The sequence below is a fragment of the Phoxinus phoxinus genome, assembly GCF_949152265.1.
Source record: "Phoxinus phoxinus genome assembly, chromosome: 2".
Lineage (NCBI taxonomy): Eukaryota > Metazoa > Chordata > Actinopteri > Cypriniformes > Leuciscidae > Phoxinus > Phoxinus phoxinus.
The window spans coordinates 19,223,396-19,245,444 of NC_136877.1; the positions used below are offsets into that span (position 1 = coordinate 19,223,396).

The 22,049-nt window shown below is 38.2% G+C and overlaps 2 protein-coding genes across 2 annotated transcripts; one reads left to right on the forward strand and one right to left on the reverse strand.

Moving 5' to 3' along the window:
* Positions 1–829: 829 nt before the first annotated feature.
* plaa (phospholipase A2-activating protein) lies at positions 830–13,096 on the reverse strand. The gene is made up of 14 exons (XM_079604936.1): positions 12,634–13,096; positions 11,324–11,517; positions 11,108–11,208; positions 7,736–7,856; positions 7,389–7,556; positions 7,165–7,300; positions 6,908–7,077; positions 4,982–5,133; positions 4,643–4,862; positions 4,462–4,527; positions 4,300–4,371; positions 4,107–4,214; positions 3,382–3,549; positions 830–2,193 (listed from the first exon to the last, which is right to left on the reverse strand). Exons 1-14 carry the CDS (start codon positions 12,780–12,782, stop codon positions 1,622–1,624), a joined length of 2,397 nt encoding a protein of 798 aa, XP_079461062.1. The 5' UTR covers positions 12,783–13,096; the 3' UTR covers positions 830–1,621.
* On the forward strand, positions 13,035–14,517 carry smim20 (small integral membrane protein 20). The gene is made up of 3 exons (XM_079604937.1): positions 13,035–13,220; positions 14,018–14,074; positions 14,335–14,517. Exons 1-3 carry the CDS (start codon positions 13,112–13,114, stop codon positions 14,373–14,375), a joined length of 207 nt encoding a protein of 68 aa, XP_079461063.1. The 5' UTR covers positions 13,035–13,111; the 3' UTR covers positions 14,376–14,517.
* The last annotated feature ends 7,532 nt before the right edge of the window (positions 14,518–22,049 follow it).

The following is a 22,049-nucleotide window of genomic DNA, read 5'->3' on the forward strand; positions in this document are numbered from 1 at the left end:
CAAATATAGTCTATTCATGTGCTCATTCTTTTTCTCACATAGGGTAAACATTTTAACAGGAAGAAGTATTCCTTTATTACCAGCCTTTATTAATTATTATTGCAGATATGTTGTTTGGGGCTGGGTCCATGCATGGGACTGTTTTCGGGGGATGAGTCTGAGGGAAGGACAGGAGACACGGGTTAGGAGAATACAGAAGACAAAGGGTAGGTAAAATAAAAAGTGGCTGCATCAAACGATCAAATTAATCCATGTAGGAGAAACAAAAGGAAATCTTTCTTACCGGAGTGACAGTTGAGTGGACCTTGAATGACCGCACCTTATGGTGACATTTGTTTGCCTCTAGTCTTTTACTATTATAAGTCAACAAGACATTTTCATGTCTGGCTGGCTATAGGCTACCCAAAGATTATTATTCCCCTAGATTATGCACCGTTTGCCCATGTTAACAAACTATTTAAAAAACGTTGTAATAGGCTACATTTTTTGTTTGTCTTGTTACAAGTAGGCCTACTCAACTTAAAAATATTACCCTATTCACGTGAGAAAAAGAATGAGCATATAGGCTATATTTGGGTCTTTTTCGAAAATTTCCCCTAATGGGATTCTTCTGGCCTTTTTTTTTCCTTCTTCTTCTTAGGACATATTGAGGATACAGTTTGCTTTTGTTGCAATTTGTCCTAGGTTGACCCCCATATCGTTACATCGCACATAGCATCGCACCAAATACTCTTTTGACCTGTAAAACGAAGGTTACTTTTCACAGTCCAAATAAAGGCCCACTTACTCAGAAATATGCCACATTATGAAAATAAAATGAAATCTGAATGCAGTTTAATTTGGACTTTATGTTAAGTAAGTAATGATATGATATCAGTAATGATATCTATACAAGTGGTTCTCAACCCGGGGATGATTAATAATATTATTAATTAATATTAAAGCCACAGGATGATTATTAATATATTTAAAATAAACTAAATTGAAATAAAATCATATGTAAACGGACATTTCTTTTTTCCCCCTCCAATAACTATTGCCTTTATTCAAGAACATACTGTACAGTTCTAGAAACATCTGGAATCACAAAATGAATTGCGGTTCATTAATTTAATACATCAATAGTTTCTGTTAATAAAAAAAGTTTGAAAACAAGCAGCTTTGTCAATTAAAGCAGAAACACCAGAGATATCTTACAGTTTGTCTACACCAGGTCTTTACTGTACACGTCAAAAGAGAAAGTTGTAAATACATTTGTCCTGTTGGAAGTAGTGCAAATGCATGGAATGGAGTACATCAGACATGGAACGGGTCATCAGTTTACTGTGCGGTGTCGTCACGTGTTCGAAAATATCGTGTTGGACAACGAGTCAAAAAGGTTGAGAACCACCGATCTACATCAATAACATGAGTCTTGCTTTAAGAACAATTTAGATTAATCACCAGTGTTTATTCACATCATGCATTCATTCATATCCATTCAGCATCAAAATGTGAAAATTTAAATACAAACTAATGATATAGAGATTGAGGTTTAAGAGATCTGAAAGATGGTGGTTTTATCATGGAGGTGTAGTAATCGAAGGACAAGACGGCTGCATCCTTTGACACCTTCCCGACATCACTGCAGTTCATCGAGCACTAGTCGGCAGCACTCGCCCACTTTAGCCGGCTCAGAGACCCTGGCGTATTTAGAAATCTGAGAGTTGACACCCAAAGATCGTGCAAGGTCCTTTGCGGTGTTGTCCCCGGCCACTGTGGTCCCCAGGGCCACCAGCAGCCTGAAGACGGCCTCTTTGTCCTGTACGACCTCTAAGGCAGTGCTGGCCACTGACAAGCACTGTGCCTTGGCCTCGATCTCAGCGGGTTGCCCGTACAACCTTCCGGCGTAGTTGAGCAGCAGGGTAGCCAGCGCCACGTGGATGTTCTTGTTGCAGACGGCGCGGAGGTCTCCGGCCCGGGACAGGACCGTGTCACGGTGCCCCAAGAGTAGAGCGCGGCCGTGGGACCCTGAGAAACAGTTGCAGAGAGTGCGGAGCGCCAGCATTTGATTTGCAGGTCTGCCTTCGGGGGTCATGAGACCCAGGAGATGGTTACAAAGACTCGCACCCTCTGTCCCGCCACAAAGCTGGGCATTGACTTCAGGGTGGCGCACAGCCAAGCGCAGGATGTCCAACACAGGGAAGACAATGTCTGTGGAGGGAGATGATGACTTGATTAAATTGATTGAGCTTTACTATAGTACTTTCTACAATCTGTTTGATGGGCTATTTTGATTTACAGAGAAACAATCTCGGATTAAAGTCACGGTGAAACAGAAGTAGCAACAGATATTTTCTTCTGTATTAAGACACATCAGAGTGTAATGGATTATTGAAAAAAAATCATAATAAATTGCGCACTAGGAGTTTAGCTTTTTTCCCGAATCAAATTCAAAGGAGAAAGCGCACCAGTGGCAAGTTGCATAAACTGCTTACAAGTTAGGCCATGTCCACACTAATACTGTCTTTCTCTCTCCGTTTTGACATTCAGTTCACATTGTGATGGCGCGGCGTTTTTATTAATGAAAATTAAGCTTTATGAAAACGCTCTCCAAAGTGGATGCATTTGAAAATGCCGTTTTTGCGTTGTAGTGTGGACTGTCAAAGCGGAGGTATTTAAAAACGATGACATAAGTTTAGTCATGTGACGCATATTGTACCAATACATATTCATGTTTATACCGGTATTGTGCCTGTTATGTGCTATATTCACTTTCACACAGTTGTGTGTGATGTTACTTTGCACACTCACTATGTGTTTGGTTTTCTTTTAGACCAAACACATAGTGACTGAGTGCAACTTGGACGCATCAGTGAATGGTGAGATATTTTGCCAAATAAAATGATCCTGCCAGAAGAAGAGCGCAATAACTTTCTCATTTATTTTTCCGTCTGTATCATCTCAGTGAGCTTTTGGGAGGTTTTACGCATGCGCAGTGAGGTGAATTTAGTGTTTTTGCCTAAAAACGCTAGTGTGGATTGAGAGTTTTCAAATGTATCTGGATAAGCCTTAGTTAGTATGTATTTTTTTTTAAAGACAAAAAGTAGATATACAACTTGGCCCCAGGTTCCGAATCAAATGCTTCAAACATACAGCGGTGTCCAATTCTGCTTCTGGTGGGCCATCTTCCTGCAGAGTCTCTAACATACCTGACTAGTAGTTGTTTGTAATTCTGAAGACCTTGATAATTGGTTTCATTAGGGTTGAAGGTAGCTAAACTGTGCTGGACCTTTGCCCTCCGGGAGCAGGATTGAACACCCTTGCCCTCAGTGATACTTTGCTAAACATTGGGTAGTATAGTGAATTGTTTATTTAATAAAAGTAATCTCAATGTCTTGCCTTCAGGCCAGTGGCTAGTCCTCCAGAGAACACTGATCTGATCTGCTGTGGGCTGTTCCTGACTCTTCAGGTCTGAAACCAGCATGAGCAACTTCTCCAGACAGTCCAATGCTGCGTCACTCAGCTTATGGTCCGCAGGAGCATCGTTGTTCAGCTCCCGAAGCTTACCTATACGTAATATTGGGGAAATGTTATGAGGGAATACAGGAGAGGTTATTGTCAGCAAGTATGATATTATCAATTGAGCAGCCTGGCTCTCCAGAGGGGCCTGTACCACCCAATCACGAGGGTCCCACGGAGATGAAGTCAAAAACACTTTAATGCATACACACATACATACATATATAGCAGGGTTTTATAATTAATTTGAACAAAAAATAAAACCATAAAATAATTTCTTATTCCATAAAAGCTTGAGTTTGAAGTGCTAAAATAACTATACTTAAAACTATATAGATATATTTAGAAAAAAAATACAACAACATTAATAATTGTAATTAATACAACTTTAAATCAAAATCTAATTTAAAATATTAACAAAAACTTTAATAGTATCAATAATACTAAAATAACACTGCTTCACAGAATACCATGTTATTAACAACTTTATGGCACTTTTTTGTCAATTTTCAACCCAACCTGAAAAGCCTGTGGCCCACCTTACATCTTAGAGCTGAAGCCGAGACTTTGATTAAGTAAAATTCGGATGTAAAAGTGTCACTTACCAAGAATCTGAGTGATATTTGCCTGTTCAAACATAACTCCATCGGTATTGGGGAAAAAGATGTTTGTTGTAGCTTTCTGGCGAGAGGAAGAGGAATAGGCACTGCCACCTGGAGAGGATCGAGAGGTACATTAGTGCACATTATCCACGTGTGAGTGTGGCGCTGTGTATTTGCACATATCCATGTATTTCACCAGTAAAAGGATCAGCTCCGCCTGAAGGCACTGTGCCTGTGGATTCTGACCCGGGAATATACCGACCAGCTCCTGCACAAACAAATACAAACATCTCTTATAATCTACAACAACCTTTGGTTTCATATTAGAAAATAACAAGTGCTATTCAAAAAAGCGTACCTGTGAAAGGATCAATACCAAATCCGTGGCTGCCTTCTCCTGAACCTGGGATGTACCGCCCTGCACCTGAGAACACAGGAGGAATACAGTATAAAACACACTTCAGTCTTTACCTTCAACCGAACAAGGTGTGTGTACGTGAATATACACCACACCAGGTATTTATAAGTGATCCGGTTACCTGTGAAGGGGTCTGCGACCGAGGGGGGGGCTGGCCCAATAGTCTGGCCTTTAGTGTTTTCGATGATGAAATTAGCCACCTGATCCAAGAACATGGGGCTCAGGTCATTCTTCTCCAGGAAGTTGTGAGCTACTAGCCAGGGGTCATCGGTCACATTATAAGGCAGCTTCATGGGTGGACCGCCCTCATTCACATCGATGGTGAAGACAAAGTCGTACTCCTTTAGGCATAGAAAGCACAGAGGTCCAGTATCAATGTTGGACATTAAACAAAGATTCATTTCAAACCACTGACAGACTATACAAAGTACAACTTGAGCAATCTCTACTAGTGTCTCACCTTGCCTTCATACATCACTCGCTTTGAACTTTGCTGGGAAGACCCGCCCACTACATCTCCGATCTTCACCCAGCGTTCGTCACTCATGCTCCACTGATACGCTTCAACATTAGAATCCTCCTTTATGAGCCGCGTCTGTCCATCACGATTCCCTAAAAATATACCACAATACAGGGAGCAAACATTTAGATTCTATATAAACTTATAATCATTGTAACGCATTACAAGTAACTCGAGTTACGTAATCAGATTACTTTTTTCAAGTAACTAGTAAAGTAACGCATTACTTTTAAATTTGAAAAGTTACTTTTTCAAACAAGTAACACAAGTTACTTTGTTTTCCCATTTCATGACTGACACCTTTTCTGTCCCCATTTTGAGAGAAATCATGATTAAATTGATGACTATTGTAGTTCTAGACTAAATGTGAGCATATAACTGCCAAAAAAAAAAAAAAACAGATTCAGAATTCCCCAAAATGAATAAAATCAGTTAAATGCAAAATCAGAATACTACGCAAACCTCCAATAATTAAATATGTTAAATAAAACAAATATTTGTATGCATTTAATCTCACTTTATTGCCCAATGTACTTGCTGCTGACCTTTAATGATTCAGTTAAACTGAAAGGATAGTTTGAGCTGCGCCCTCTACTGTACACGTGAATTTGCATTTCCTTCAGCCTTATTATTTACATTTTAATAATTTTCTTTAAAAGTAACTAGGTTAAGCAGGTATTTACTTTTTAAAGGAGTGACACAATATTTTAATTTAACTAAAAAAAATTTAACTTTCCCCAACACTGCTTATAATATAATATAACTAGTGCTGTCAACGTTCACGCATGCGATAATTTTTTCCGGTTTAGAAATATTAGACGCAATTAATGCAGCATCCGTTTTTCTGTTCAAGCGCAACCAGACAAAAGAGAACGCGCTGCCTGTGAATGTCCTGTTTGTGACACACATGCGCACAGACAGCGCACAAGAATCTAGTTATCTTTCACAATTGAACGAACAATAACTCGGTTATAAACTGTCCGTTTTGTAGAGTATCCTCATAAGAGCAGTCTTAAATGAGTTACGGTAAGTAAAGTCTAAATGAACGTAAAGAGTATTGAGAATGAGAAGCATGTGAGATCCACATCATGTGCAGCGGCGGCTGATCTTAAAGTGACAGCAGCCACTAATTCTGTCTGTCAGAAAAGTTAATCAAACAGCACGGGTAACAGAGAAAATTATCCTTTAATAAGGATTAGTCTATATTTAATTAGTAATTTATGCAGTGAAGACTGTTTGATAACTATTTCATTTCTATATATGTCCTACATTTTAGACAGAAGGGCACAGGTACATATGACATTTATTATGGGTTTAGCCTATGTGAAGATTGTTTGAAGTTCACTGGAATTAAAAGTTGTTATATTTGTTGAAGCCTATTTAAAATGTATAGCTTTCAATTACACTGTAATGTTGAATGGCTATAATTAAGGTTAAAAATTGGGGGACAAAATATTTTTTATGGGGACAGCAGTAACAGTATTAGTATCAGTAATACTGGCCTTCATTAGTAAAATTGCCATTAAAAGTATTTAAAATATACTGTCTTAATGCCGTCTCTACATTGAACTGTGAAATTATAACATTATAATAATTGTGATAAAAGTGTTTTTAATTGCAATTAATCACAGAATAAATGAGTTTTAATCGATTGACAGCACTAAATATAACATAATATAATACTTATATACAACAAATACATATGTATACACTACCTTTCAAAAGACGTTGGTAAGATTTTCGCTCATGTTAAAAAAAAATCGGTCATGTTTTTTTGTTTATATTCTTCATTCAAACTAAAGATCTATTATAAGCAAACACGTCTGCTTAATGTTCTTGAAAACACTGCATGTGTGCAAGGCTTACCTGGTTCAGTGAGGTGTTCTCTCCCAGGTAAGTCCTCGATCTTGATGTCCCCCAAGTCTCCAGTCTTGGGATCGATGATGGCTTTGGACAGCTCATCCTCAAAAGCCTGCACGTCCTGAGCACTTGCTACACGCTCTTCGCTCTCAGTGAACACGCGGATAATGCCATCGCTTCAAAGAAATGCGAAACGCTCAGCGTCATGCGGGCTAATATATTGCAACTAGTTTAAATAAATGAAACAGAAATAGTATGTATACCTGGCTCCCACAGCAATGTCTCCATTAGGCAGAATACAGCAGCACCACACTGACTGGGCAGGAAGACGGATAGTCTGGGAACATTCCCCCTTCCTCCAGACCCTCAGTGTCCTGTCCTCTCCTGTGCTTATGAAGTCTATGACAGAAAAAAAAAAGAAAAGACAATATAGGAGATTTTATGCACAAAAATGTATCAAACATACGACAAAACTAAAGGTAATCACCTTGTCCGTTAGGAAAGACAGCAAGGCTGTAGATATAGTTAGTGTGACCGTAGTAAATCTGCACGCATTCACCCGTCACCATCCACCGTCTTATACTGGCGTCATTACTGCAGGAGAAAAACTCCACGTCGTTTATCACCGCGAGCCCTCGCACACAGTCCTCATGACCTGCAGGACACACATTTCAAATATCTCAGTCAAACATTGCATTTCACCCGTGCCACAATCTTTACAAATAGTGACCCCTTCTGGAGAGCTGTAAAAACTAAACAAGCTCCACAGTTTCTATATCCAGCATCAATGTTGTCTTGTAAAAAGCATTAGAGGTATCAGTTGCGCCAATGTACCAGTGTAGGTGTTCTCACAGCGACCAGCTTTCCATAACTTGATGGTCTTGTCAGCTGATCCAGACAGCATTAAGCCCTGATCCGGTAAAATGAGCACGGCCCATACAGCAGCCGTGTGTCCCTGAGGAGCAGCAATAACAGAGGAAACCAGTCAGCACATATTCACTCTGTACTGAAATCGATTGCAGGCAACATGAGCGTATCTGATCTCCCTCTTAAAGAGACAGTGTGGGGGGAGGGGGACATATTTAAGAAAAGCTGTGGTGTAAGGCTGCACGATGTGAATTTGTATTAATTTATTGCAATTTACTGATAAAAATTTGATTGTAAATGCGATTAAAAAAGCAATTTTTGTTATGTCAATATGACTATAATTATTAAACAAAAAATTTAAACAAAACATTAAATTGTAATATTTTTATTTTACTGTTAAAAAATGGTGTAAAATATAATACATTTATTAATATATTAAAATTAATTAAAAAAAACTTACATTTCCATACTAATATATATTATTTATATTATCTTCATTTCTTCATTTAAACCATATTGCTTTCATTTTGGCAAACACTCTGGGTTCAGGGCAAATTCCGAGCTCGGAGCCCTCCCTTCAGACAGCACACTAAATATGCATACTTAAAGGGATAGTTGACCCAAAAATGAAAATTCTGTCATTAATTTCTCACCCTCGTGTCGTTCCATCCAAACCAGTAAGCCTTTCATTCATCTTCGGAACATAAATGAAGATCTTTCTGATGATATTCGAGAGCTTTCTGTCCCTCCATCGAAAGCTACGCAACTACCACTTTGACGCTTCAAAATGTTCATAAAGAGCATGTTCATATCAGCAAACATAAACAGAAGCTCAACCGAGTCTGCTTGACGTGCGGGAACAAACATCTTGCAGAAGCTCAAACGCGCTGCGTAACATGAGAATGAACCTCATTGTTTCTTGCAGAAACTCATACGTGCTGCGTAACATGAGAATGAACCTCATTGGTTCTTGCTGAAGCTCAAACGTGCTGCGTAACATGAGAATGAACCTCATTGGTTCTCGCTGAAGCTCAAACGTGCTGCGTAACACAAGAATAAACCTCATTGGTTCTCGCTGAAGCACGTGCTGCGTAATGGTGCGTTCACACCGGACACGAATAGCGCGTCAGGCACGAGTGATTTCAATGTTAAGTCAATGCAAAGACACGTTACGCACGTAAAAAATTCCTGCGGCAGACGCGAATACACCTCATTTTGACCACGTGAATTGAGCGTCTGACGCGTTAAGCGCAAATTATTTTATGTAGTGCAATCACGCGTTTGATGCGAATTCGCGTCTGCCGCCCGAGTTGAAAAATCTGAACTTCCGCGTCAATTCGCGCCGCGTTAACCAATCGGAGCCTGCTTGCTGCTGTCACGTGGTGAACTGACATGATAAACGGGGAAGGCCCGATTTTCAGATTATAATGTCATTTTAAATGTTTGGCCTCAATAAATTATTTTGTAATGACTAAATGCCCGCGTGAAAGAAGGAATGACATTGTTCAGATGTTAACTATGAGTGTGACACTGAACACTTGCAGTCATAGGCTAAATTTCTGAATGAGATGAAGAAAAACTCACATAATTAAAGAAGTCGTTTGACCTACATTATAACGAGTCATTAATGTATTTTAACTTATATGTTTCATATAATAGAACCGAAGCAATAGATTGTGAATTTATACATTTCTGGTTTACCAGCGGCAGACGTCAGGAGGACTAGCCGAGGTGAGGCTGCTCCAGGCGGGTTACATGAGCGCTGAGCGCCCGGTGATCGCCTGGATCTCACAACTCCGAAACGTCAGATACATTTTTTTAAATAGGCGCTATCTTTATAAACAAACCACATATTTGAGCTTTAAACAACTACATTCTCGACTGAACAACTCTTAAAACTACATTTCGTGACACAATAACAGTAGTATTTTTAAATTTCCCGCCTAGCACTTGCCTCTCCCAGAAGAAGCGGATTTCGCTTTGGACGCGCGAATGCATTCAAAATGTTCAACCGTCAAACTAGACGCGGCAGGCGCGAATTTGACGCGCTATTCGCGTCCAGTGTGAACGCACAGTGAGATGAGAACGAACCTCATTGGTTCTCGCTGAAGCTCAAACGTGCGGCGTAACGCGAGAATAAACCTCATTGGTTCTCGCTAAAGCTCATACGTGCGGCGTAACGCGAGAATAAACCTCATTGGTTCTCGCTAAAGCTCATACGTGCGGCGTAACGCGAGAATAAACCTCATTGGTTCTCGCTAAAGCTCATACGTGCGGCGTAACGCGAGAATAAACCTCATTGGTTCTCGCTAAAGCTCATACGTGCGGCGTAACGCGAGAATAAACCTCATTGGTTCTCGCTGAAGCTCAAACGTGCTGCGTAACGCGAGAATAAACCTCATTGGTTCTCGCTAAAGCTCATACGTGCGGCGTAACGCGAGAATAAACCTCATTGGTTCTCGCTGAAGCTCAAACGTGCTGCGTAACGCGAGAATAAACCTCATTGGTTCTCGCTAAAGCTCATACGTGCGGCGTAACGCGAGAATGAACCTCATTGGTTCTCGCTGAAGCTCAAACGTGCTGCGTAACGCGAGAATGAACCTCATTGGTTCTCGCTGAAGCTCAAACGTGCTGCGTAAGATGAGAATGAACCTCATTGGTAGTTGACCATGCTTGAACATGAGAACATTGCTTGATCTTCCGTTTACCACAACTGATGTGTGAGTTGATGAATAAAAGCCTAAATTCAATCTGTTCATCATATAAAGCAATCGTGTCTCTCATGTGGATTAGTTTTATGATCTCTTTATGAACAGTTTGAAGCGTCAAAGTGGTAGTTGCGTAGCTGTCAATGGAGGGACAGAAATCTCTCATACTTCATCAAAAAGATCTTCATTTGTGTTCCAAAGATGAACGAAAGTCTTACGGGTTTGGAACGACATCAGGTGAGAAATTGACGACAGAATTTTCATTTTTGGGTCAACTATCCCTTTAACTCTATACGATTGCATGTAAAGTAAGTGTGAACTTGTGAAAACAATTTGGGAAGATAGTCGGCACATGTTGTGATCCCAAATGGATATTATAAGTGACCAAAACTCAAATGCATAACTGAGTTCATGTAAAGCAGCATTTACTGCGAACCGAGCTACTCCAAAACACTGAAAACATCAGATCATGAGCTGCTCACGTGTAAAAGAACACAGTGCCATATATTTATTTAATTAAATTGCATCCTTTGCGACCTGATAATCACACTAAGCCAAATTGCGATTACGGTTTTATGTTGATTAATAGTGTAGCCCTACTGTGGTGATACCAAGAACCCTGGCATTATACCTCTAAAGTCATCATGCACTTCTCTCCAAGCCAGACTTTGGCTGTAGTGTCCCATGAGCCACTCAGTATTGTGCCAAACTTGCCAGCTGAGAGTGTGCAGACTGTAAACACACACACAAAAACACCAGGCATGGGTACAGAAATCATTACAGGGCGTTTCAAGAACATCTGCATGCAGTTAAACCACTGTAATACATAATTAGCAGTGGACAGTACCTGTGTTTTTGTGACCCTTGAGGGTGAACAGAGGGTCTGGTCGGTCTAGTGAAAACACACAGATGTTGTTGTCGTGTCCTCCTGTGGCGATGAGTCCTCGGGGATATGTTTCATTCGGAGCGATAATACACACACAAGACACAAAGTTTGAGTGGCCGTTCATGCAGAGCATCTCAGTAAAGGCCTGGTTTTCACTGCAATAAAATACAGAAGAGTTAGCTATGTTAACAGTGATTATGTCATTTTAATAGGACTTCAAAAGTAGTGTATGAAAGAGGTTGGAAAGATTTAAATGTTTTTTTTTAAAGAAGTCTCTTACTCAGCAAGGCTGCATTTATTTGATCAAAAATAGAGTAAAAACAGTAATATTGTGAATTACAAAATAACTATATTCTATTTTAATATAATTTCAAATGGAATTTATTCATGTGATGGTCAATCTGAATTTTCAGCATTATTACTCTCTTCAGTCACATGATCCTTCATAAAACCTTGCTTGCGTAAAATATGCTAATTTGCTGTTCAGAAAATTATTGTTATCAATATTGAAAACAGTGATGCTGCTTATTATTTGTGTGAAATCTTTTCTTTTCTTTGATGAATAAAAAGTTGAATAGAACATAATTTATTTGAAGTAACAATGTAAATGTTTTTTACCGTCACTTTTGATGCATCCTTGCAGAATAAAACTATTATTTTTGTGTTTTTTTAGAAAGAAAAAAAACAATACTGACACCAAACTTTTGAGGTGTAGTATTTATATATGATTTTATTTTTACTTATATTTTGTTTACATTTTTTGTCTAATAGAATATGAATAGAATCCAGAGAACGCTTAGAGACGTTTAAAGGGACAGTTCACCCCAAAATGACAATTCTGTCAACAATGTGTAGCCTCTGACTTTCTTCGGTGGACAAAAGGCACAATGACACCCTCAGTCACACTTTACGGCCCTTTTTTTAAAAACAAAATATTCAGGAAGAAAGAAATCCATACGGTTTTGGATCAATAAGACAGTGAGAAAATAATTTCTTATTCATTTCGGGTGAACTATTCCTTTAACGTTACATTAGTGGAGTGTTGTCAGGAAACCAACACCGGTCAGTTTCGTTTCAGATATGATACTCAGATATGAGTGGGCAAAATTTCACTTGATTTGGCAGACCATCTCAAAACATTAACTCTACAAACTATTAACCACTCAGCTTAGTAACCAGCGTAAACAAAAGTAAACCGGGTAGCTAACGATATTATACACAGCAACAACAGCAGCAGCAGCAGCAGGGGGAGGAAGCTGGTGGAGATGTACCTCGGGTTCGGTACCCAGAGCCGAGCGGTTCGGTCTCTGGACACGGACACAAAGGCTCCGTCCGGAAAGGCGGCAGCGGCGAGACCCCTGACATCCATCTCGTGCGCGGGCAGAGAGCAGCGCAGTCTGTATGAGTTACTACCGGACATTATTACTGATGAAAGACAGCGATCACTGCACGCACTGACACAGCAACACTACACACACTGCATGACGGGAGAACATTCGACAGAATAAAAGTCCCGCTAACAATTATTATTCTGCCATACCGTTAGCACATAAATGTGACATTTTACGAGTATAATATAGTATGTAAATAATATTTAAAATGTTAATCATTTTGAATATAGACTTTTAATATAGAGCAACTGTCGATTAATACAAGACTTTAAATTTGTTTTTAATATGTGAACTTCAACCCGGAAAAGCTAGATTGAGGTGATTTTTTGTCCTCGGATGAGGTGAATCTGTCAAAATTATGTCCACAAATAAGAAGATAACGCTTATATTTGGAGGCTTTATTGCAGCTGTTGCTGTGGCTTTTTATCCAATATTTTTCCACCCTCTCACTCACTCTGATGACTACAGTAAGTCTTTATCACTGACGTTAGTCACTATGACACTGCACATGTGTTGTTGTTTGTAAATTTATGTAATCTAAAATAACATCACGTTCTATTATATTGTATTTTGTGACCCAGTAGTCTTATAATCAGTATATCAGTTTCAATTTAGGTAGTGAAAGCATTCATGTAAATAATAGACTATCTGTGAAGAGTTTATACGTCACTGGCTGTGGAATGTTTTGCTGTCTTTAATCTACGCCGAATTAAATGGAAAGGACTTCTATTTTTAAAGTTACCTTAATCAGACTTTATATTATAATTAACTAAAACAAAAAAACCATAAACAAAATTACATTGATTACTTGAAATACGTAATATATATATTTTTTTTACGTATTTTATTTCTGCAAGCTGCCAAGACAACATTTCTCATTCTTAAGTTGAAATACTGCACTGACAAACTATATAAATAAACTAAATAAATAAACTAACTCTAAAAAGTTAAATTTAATAAAAAACGATATATAAAAACAAAAACGAATAAAAATTACAAAAACAATTACTGTAACTCAAATTAAAAGCAAATTATAAAAATATAATCTAATTCAAAATATTAACATGTTTAAATAATACATCAAAATATCACACTGAGATTAAAAAAATAAAAAAATAATGGTTTAAAACTTCTTAATAATAATAATAAAATGGGATCTCAAACAAACAAAACGGAAAAGTAAAAGTGGAAGGGTCTTGTTTTTGTAAGATTCACCAACATCTGCGTTTCTCTAGAGTCTGAATTGTTGTTTATGTGTTTACAGAGCAGGTCCAGAAGACGAATCGAACTGGAGTCAATCAAGCAGATGTGCAGCCTGTTGGTAAGATGCTTCACTATCTGTCAAGTGTTGTGAGTTTGATTTATTACACTGTTAGCAAGAAGGACTGAAAACATAAACGTGATACCTGACATCACACAGATTAGTTTGAAGCTTTAAGTAGGATTGTTTAGTGGCAGGAATATAGATTCTAGTACATACTAGCCTACTACAGTTTATTTGCATTAGGCCCATATGAATGCTATATAACGGACAATAGTTTATTTATATGATTGTCCTGTTATGTGTCCTATTTGAATTAGGTGTGAAGATCTGGTCTGATCCCTACAAGCCAAAATCATGATTCCAGTGATACATGTGTGGATGTGAATAACACATAATGAATAACATAAGAACTGATGTTTAACTCAGTGAGGAGGATTGCGTATTTGTGACACACTTACAATAGTGGCTCAAATGCATAAAATGAGGCTTTGTGTGTGTGTGTGTGTGTGTGTGTGTGTGTGTGTGTGTGTGTGTGTGTGTGTGTGTGTGTGTGTGTGTGTGTGTGTGTGTGTGTGTGTGTGTGTGTGTGTGTGTGTGTGTGTGTGTGAGAACAGGATTGAAACTAGAATGACTGATCAACAACCTAAAAATGTGTTGCTTTATTATCAGCACTTAAAAATATTATCTTCATGAATCACTTTAATGAGTTGTGTTAATTAATTATGCTGTATGTACAGAGTGACATAATATTGTTCTCTATCTATTATGAATAAAACATCTTGGAACTGTTCCTCAACTTGCCTATTTGTTTCACAAAAATATGACCACTAGATGGCGGTCACACTTCATCTTCCGTGGAAGAATATTTTCATACCTTTGGTTATAGTTCATCATGCTTAATATGAAAATGTATTACACAAGTGAGAAACCTCTATTAAAAACCTTAAATCTGACACAAATCCTTAGTATTGCTACTTGCACACAGGAGACTTTTTTTATGCTACCCCTAGTAAAATTTTATTTATTTCATACTAATTATACTACAAATCAATTAACATATTTACTGACATATTGCTTGAGACTTACTGAAATAAATATTATAATTAAACTTTATGTGAAATACTTCTTTATTGCACAATGCACATTTCTTAATATGAAGCCTAACATGTGTTTTAATATCACTATTAGTAAGGATAGTATGATCTCTGTATAAAATCAGTCTTTAAATGCAAGATATTTATAATACTTGCAATAGTTGCACTTTAGCACAATCAAATATACTTAAGTATATCTTTAGTTGGACCTCAGCTCTATTTCCGGCTAACTAAAGTGCATTAAGTATAAAATTAGTTGTTCCAATTTAGCAGACTTTAAGTGTACCAATTTAGTATACCAAAAGTACAATTGCAGGTTATTTATATTAAGTACATAAATATGTAAATGGATTTGTAGTATACTTAGCATAAAATTAATGTATTTCAAATTTGGGTAGCCTACATTTCATTTTCACTATAGGGACATTTTCACCACTCAACTGTGCTTTTGAAATATTTCTGTTTCTATTGTTCCTGATTCGATTTCTTGTTACTTTGGCACTGAGAGTTGGAAGAGTCATTTGGCCCTCAAAAGTTTCAAAATCTGTAACCTGAGAGGAGCACACCTCGGCCAGGACCCTGTGCCAACCAAGACCTGTTGTCATGGCAGCGGGACCGGGACAGCACCTGTGCACCGACGAGGCCCAAGGCCCTGCCCCTTTTTACCGAATCGCTTTGTGTGTGAGGGTCCAATGAATGCGATCTTGCAATAAACACAACGTTAAGTACGACACGACGATATCACGCTCAGCCACTTTACATATAGAAATAGGCTATTAAGTACACCAGGAAAATGTTTAACCTTTGCGTTGTTAGTTTGCTCTTAACCATGTGTGAGTGAACTACAGTTGCTCCAGGTGCTTTGTCAAGGCATTGTGTCTGTTAAAATGAATGCATGTGAGAAGGGAACAGAGAAGAGACAGAGGGGGTTTACTGAAGGATGCAGAGTCCTCTGTCCCGCGGGACCTGCCGCATATCCAAGAACTGACATAATATCTCCTCACTACCACAAAGAGCACATTGCTAACCCTCACTCGAGAGCCTGCCAGCGCAGCAGCTGCCAAACGCAATAACACTTCACCCCCCCCCCCCCCCCCCCCCCCCTCGCTCCCCATTAACTCAACCAACTCCATTGTTTATGGGATGTTGTTATTGTTGGTCGCCATTCAAAAAAACAAAAGAAAAACTTAAGGGCCCCGGCCATTCGGACAACCCGAAGTGAAGAGAAAGCGGAGGCTGAGAAAAGCGCAAAATTCCTCTCATTCCTCACAGATTCCTGAAACGACGACAAGGCCTTGGATGCGAGCAGAGGCCGCCACAATGGGGAAATGTAAAAAAAAAACGTACGCAAAAGACCAGAGCAACATTCTCGCAGTTACCCGACAGGCCTCTAAACAAGATGGACGGAATCCTCCACATCCGGCTGTGCGTGGAAAATCGTTTTTTTAAGTGTGCTTGTGGGCTTTCATCCTCCTTAAGGAATGGAGGTTTTCATCAGGTTTAGTTGCGAGAGAGTTAAACACTCATAGCAGGGAGTCAGATGGCTGTTTCATAAGTCGCTGTCTCTGTTGCGGCTCTATTGTACAGCTGTCCACAGATTGTGCTGCTGATATGAACTCAAGAGACAAACTTCAAGCCTCTTTTGCACTTTTCTAACTTGTCAGAGTTTTTTTTTTTTTTTTTTTTACAGCAATGGGACGCATACAGACACTCCAGCCAAAGCTATTGGGAAATGTCAGAAATTATTTCCATTGGGAAAAATAAGTGCTCAGACTCAACCAAAATCAGACATGGATAGAGTAGACATGGGGGAGTTGGTGTTTGTATTTGAAGGTATTCCCTTACAAATAAGAAGTATACTTTTAAGTTCATTTTATTAAGTAAACTTGAGTAAAGCTCAAATGTATTTTCTATATTCTTGTAGGTACACTTAATATTCAGTAATAATTGTCGATTTGACTACACTGACACTGATGGATGAGAACACAACTTGAACTGAATGAATGTAGAGCTGCTGATTCCACTTTGTTTCATATTTGATTAATTTTGCAACACCAACACTGTTATTGATCTGAACTGAATCAACATTGAAATGAAATGTTGTCTTTTTAGAGTTGGTTTACGGCAGAATTTGAATGAAGTTTACATTGATCATTAGTTTCCTGTTTATTACTGTGAAACTGCTTTGAAACAATCTGTAAGTGTAATTCAATACTTATGGGGCTAAAATGGCAAGTTTACTACATGTTTTTATAGCAACTATACTGTGAACTTAACTACAAGTGAACTTATAATTATACTTTTAATCTACTAACATATCTAGCTCACTTTTTTAGCTTATGAAAGTACACTCAGTAAACTACTGGTTATACTGGAAGTATATATCCTTTTAATTGAACTTAACATCATATTTACAATGTACACATGTTTATCTGTTTCTGTGTGGGTTAATAGCACTATGTTCAAAAAAGATCAGGTACAGTTCTCCCAATGTTACTGTAAGCTTTCCCATCCCAAAGTAACTCTCTTGACTAAACTTGAACATGTATGTTTATACTGTAAAACATATGCTGGAGTACTACCTAAAAGAAGCAACAAATAGTATGAAAAAGGTGTGATTTTGTTTAATTATTATTTAATAGGGTGCTCTATCAAAAGGATAAACACAAGTCAAGTATACATATACTATACTTATTATTACTATATATATCTTTAAAAGATTAGGTAGGCCAAATAGACTGTTCTGTGCTTATCAGTATAAGCCAAGTTTAAGTAAATTTAAGTACATCATGAAAGGCTGAAACTATACTCTCATATTATTAGTTTAAAAGAGGTATACTAATAGCACACTTGAATAAACTTCTTTTTTGTAAGTGTTCAATGGTGTGGGTAAGTGAAAGCAACATTTTTCCAATTAAAGACAGTTGCATGTCATGTTTTTACTGTTGGAGTGTCAACAGCTGTAATGACTCGAACTGAATCACCACCACTCTTCGATTCAGTTTCAGTGATGCCATTACTCTATTCAACTTTGATTTACTTATTCATTAGGTATTTTTGTTTTCCACACATTTACAGCTCACCGTACTTCTCTCTCCTCGAGTAAACATGTGTACTGACACGCTGTTAAAGACACACACTTACCAAAGCATGACTCACATTCTTCATCCCCAATGATATTATTCTCAAAACAACATAATTGGACCGATTGTTTCACTCCCGGGTTGCCAGCTTAAGGAGCCTTGTGGAAACAGACAGAATAAGTATTTGGTAATGTCTAGGAAAATGAGCTTTGGGAGGCTTTGCTAGCTCAGATGGCACAGGCCAGCCATCGAGGGGCTTGTTGGGAACAGGAGGGGAATCTTCAGCATGAACAACACAAGTGGAACTCATTAATGAAAAGCTAATGGGGTGTATATGTGTGTGTGTGTAACTGTTTACCACCTGTGCTGAATCACTGAGCAAAGCTGTGCAGTCAGAAGGAAGTGGCATCTCTGTTTTCCATTAATGTATTTTTCCTTTACTTAAACATGCACTGTTAAAAAAAGTCGCTGCCTTTAATTTTTAAGTACAATCAACTTGGATGTTTGTCGTTTCAACTTAAATTACATTAAAGTGACTTTTAAATAGTTGAATCTTGTATAACTTATAATAAATAAATAAAAAGTTATTTAACGATCTGAAACGCAAGTATCAAACGCAAAACGCAAGTAACTTTGTGGGCGGATCTAAAATGTGTTGGTCTGAAGCTACATTACTCATATAGGTGTTGTTTGGTCGTAACGTGCAATAAACCAATCAGAGCGCCATCTCACATTCCCTTTAAGAGCAGGAGCGCTTCTTCCATGGCGGATTGCTATTCTAACAACGGATTTGACAGGCGCACGCAACTTACATGATGGTAAAGGTGATTTCGCAGTCTTCAGAATTTTGTTTCCTGGTTCTTGACGGACAACCCACTTTGTCAGATGTCCTTATATACCGATGTGTCTTGCCACTATTGATCAAACAGGTTTGATCCATCATTACTACAATTAGCCTGAATAATTTGGGTAAATGTGTAAGCTAGATTTATGCCTATTTTTTTCACATCTTCTTGGACACCACAATGCTTTCCCTCGTCTGTGTAGATGAGAGAAGCAAAGTGTATGCGCAGTGTGCACACGCTACATTATGGCCAAGCATGCACCCTTAAAATAGCATCTGAATAACGTGTCACTGACTTTACACTATAGGTTTTTCCTGTTCTGTGGCGGAATTGTTTTCTCAAACTGCAAAATAGCACCAAGTTCATTCCATAATTTACCGGCAAAATAGGAATGATACATGCGTTGGCGTACAAAGTCATTTGCGCTGGGTGCAAGATAGGGCCCATGTTGTCATAACTTATTGATCATATAATGTTTTACAGTGCAGAAGACACCAATAGCAAATGACAATGATCCAATCCAATCAATTTGATAGACAAAATCAAGTACCCGCCCTACATTTTTTATTGTTCGAATAGGTAAGAAAAGACTATCACAACGTCTGTTTCATGCTGACTTTAACACGCGCAATCTTTCTGTTGGACTGAATATCAACTGGCTTTGTGCCTATATGCCCGAGTCTTGTTTGTGTCATATTGCTTTAATGAGTGATCTTAAATTGGAAGATGACCAATCAGACTGTAGTCTTAGAAAGAAATGTTTGGCTTGACTGCCTCTCCTATAACCTGGCTGTCAGTTAAATAGCACAATATGAATTTAATAAGGCCCTTCAGATTAGTATCAGTGGGGTAATAAACTGTGAGGGGCCTCAGGCTACATTTCTTTTCAGCCTGGCTCAAGGTGCTCCTTGTAAGCAAACTTCCATTGACCATTTCAGCCTTGAAAACACTTCAAATCCATATCAAAGTTTTTTTTTTTCAAAGGGTAAAGTTGTTTCAATGACTTTAATTCAGAAATCCTGGCATGTATTTTCAAAATTGGCCTCAAGAGCTAAACAACAATAAACAGGGAATATATCAGATGTCTACGTGAAAATGTGGATGTTTGACACGGGGAAAAAAAAAATTAACCTCAATATGAATTGTGAATAAATATTCTGAGACGCCATTTAAAATATGCCCAACATCAGTAGACAGGAAGATGATTTTTATTTTTTAAAATCTCTGCTTTGGACACCAGTGTGTTTTCATTGGTCGGTTGTTGAGTTACTGAACTGGTTTTTACTGCACATATGATCCCCCACAATGCACGGTCAACAGTAAATATTCAAACCACACAATCCCGTCGGTTTAAGAGCTGAAGAATCTGACCCACAGTATCTATTATAATGCTGGAGATATGAGTAAGACATATGCAGGAACATTAGCAGACTGCATAGCGACTTTATTCATGCTGCATATTGTCCGCTAACACAGCCTATAAATTAAGCCTTTAAAAGTACAAGTATACACATGCAACCACTGTCTTCCATGACTTTTCATTAGAGTGCAACAGATGACAGCACAATATACGGCCTGGCAGGGACTGAGGATTCTGGGAAAAGTCGTGGAACTTTGGAAGAAGCAACGGAACACAATGTTGTCCACTGCTGGCTCGCAAGACCTTGGAAGAACCCTTAATATGGTGCTCGATCATGAGGTTTGCTGAGGAGAAATTAACCTCTACAAGCACTGCAAAAAGCTATGTAGTGGTCAGAAAAAATGAATAGCCTATGCAGGGGTTTTCCTTTTTTATTAATGATGGAGGTTCATTTTTAGGACCATAGCCATTGGAAATTTTGAAAAATGAAAATTAGTGATTAGTTAGACCCAAAGCTGTTCCTGCCTCAGGGTCACATGTAACTGGAGATTCAGTGGTTGTTCAGAAATGTTTAATTTCCCAATTTCTTAGATCATTCTGCAACACATAAAAAATATCTCATATTGGCCGATTATGTAAGGAATGATTTTTATTGGAATCATTAAATATTCCAAAAGTTTTGTCAAGGTTGGAGTCTGTTTGTCACGTTTTGAGTTTGTTTCTGATCTGTTTTCCTGTTCTGTGAATGTCCGAGGGGCTGTTTACACGACACTGTTTTCAACTAAAAACGTAAAACTTTTTTTGCGTTTTGGCCATTCATTTACACGACAATGGCTTTTGGGTGCCTGAAAATGCAATCTTTTGAAAACGGGTTTCCATGTAAACAACAACAAAAAAATCTAAAAATGAAGTCATGCACATGCGTATTACGTTTTTATTACACGTCTATAGTGTTTCATCACCATCTAACAGCCTGGCAGCAGAATACAGCGTTTTTAGTAGTTTTCGTGGATCCGGGTGAATGGGGGCGTTTTCAAAAACTTGCACTTTGAAACCCGTTTTCAAGTTTGCGTTTTCAGGCACACAAGAACGCCGTTGTCGTGTGTAAATGAACGGCCAAAACGCATTAAAAGCTTTACAGTTTTAGTTGAACGGTGTCATGTAAACAGCCCCTTAAAGGAAAAACTTCTCCGGTTTAAGCATATTGTCGTAAACGTTTTTAATATATTTTAAAAATGTAATTTATTCCCGTGATGGCAAAGCTGAATTTTCAGCATTATTACTCCAGTCTTCAGTGTCACATGATCCTTCCGAAATCATTATAATATGATGATTTGCTGCTCAAGAAATATTTCTTATTAAATCAATGTTAAAACAGTTGTGCTGCTTAACATTTTTGTGGATTTTTTCAAGATTATTTAATTAATAGAAAGATAAAAAAGAACAGTATTTATTTTTAATAGTATATTTTTGTAACATTGGAAAAGTCTTTGTCACTTTTGATCAATATAATGGCTTGCTTAAAGTTGTGTATTGCAACTGTTCAGATCCGATTTGTGTGCCGCTCATGCTGCTCTTTCGTTTTCCGGAATATCTGCATTGGCGATGACGTTGCATTGGTAGGCACGCATTTATTCCGTGCTGTCGCCT

Coding starts and splice junctions, on each gene's coding strand:
- plaa (XM_079604936.1), bottom strand. CDS start 12,782: ATGTCCGGTAGTAACTCATACAGACTGCGCTGCTCTCTGCCCGCGCAC. Junction 7,857..11,107: donor AGTGCATGATGACTTTAGAG/GTATAATGCCAG, acceptor GCTGCTCCTCAG/GGACACACGGCTGCTGTATG. Junction 7,557..7,735: donor CTGTGAGAACACCTACACTG/GTACATTGGCGC, acceptor TGTGTCCTGCAG/GTCATGAGGACTGTGTGCGA.
- smim20 (XM_079604937.1), top strand. CDS start 13,112: ATGTCCACAAATAAGAAGATAACGCTTATATTTGGAGGCTTTATTGCA. Junction 13,221..14,017: donor CACTCACTCTGATGACTACA/GTAAGTCTTTAT, acceptor ATGTGTTTACAG/AGCAGGTCCAGAAGACGAAT. Junction 14,075..14,334: donor AGCAGATGTGCAGCCTGTTG/GTAAGATGCTTC, acceptor TATTTGAATTAG/GTGTGAAGATCTGGTCTGAT.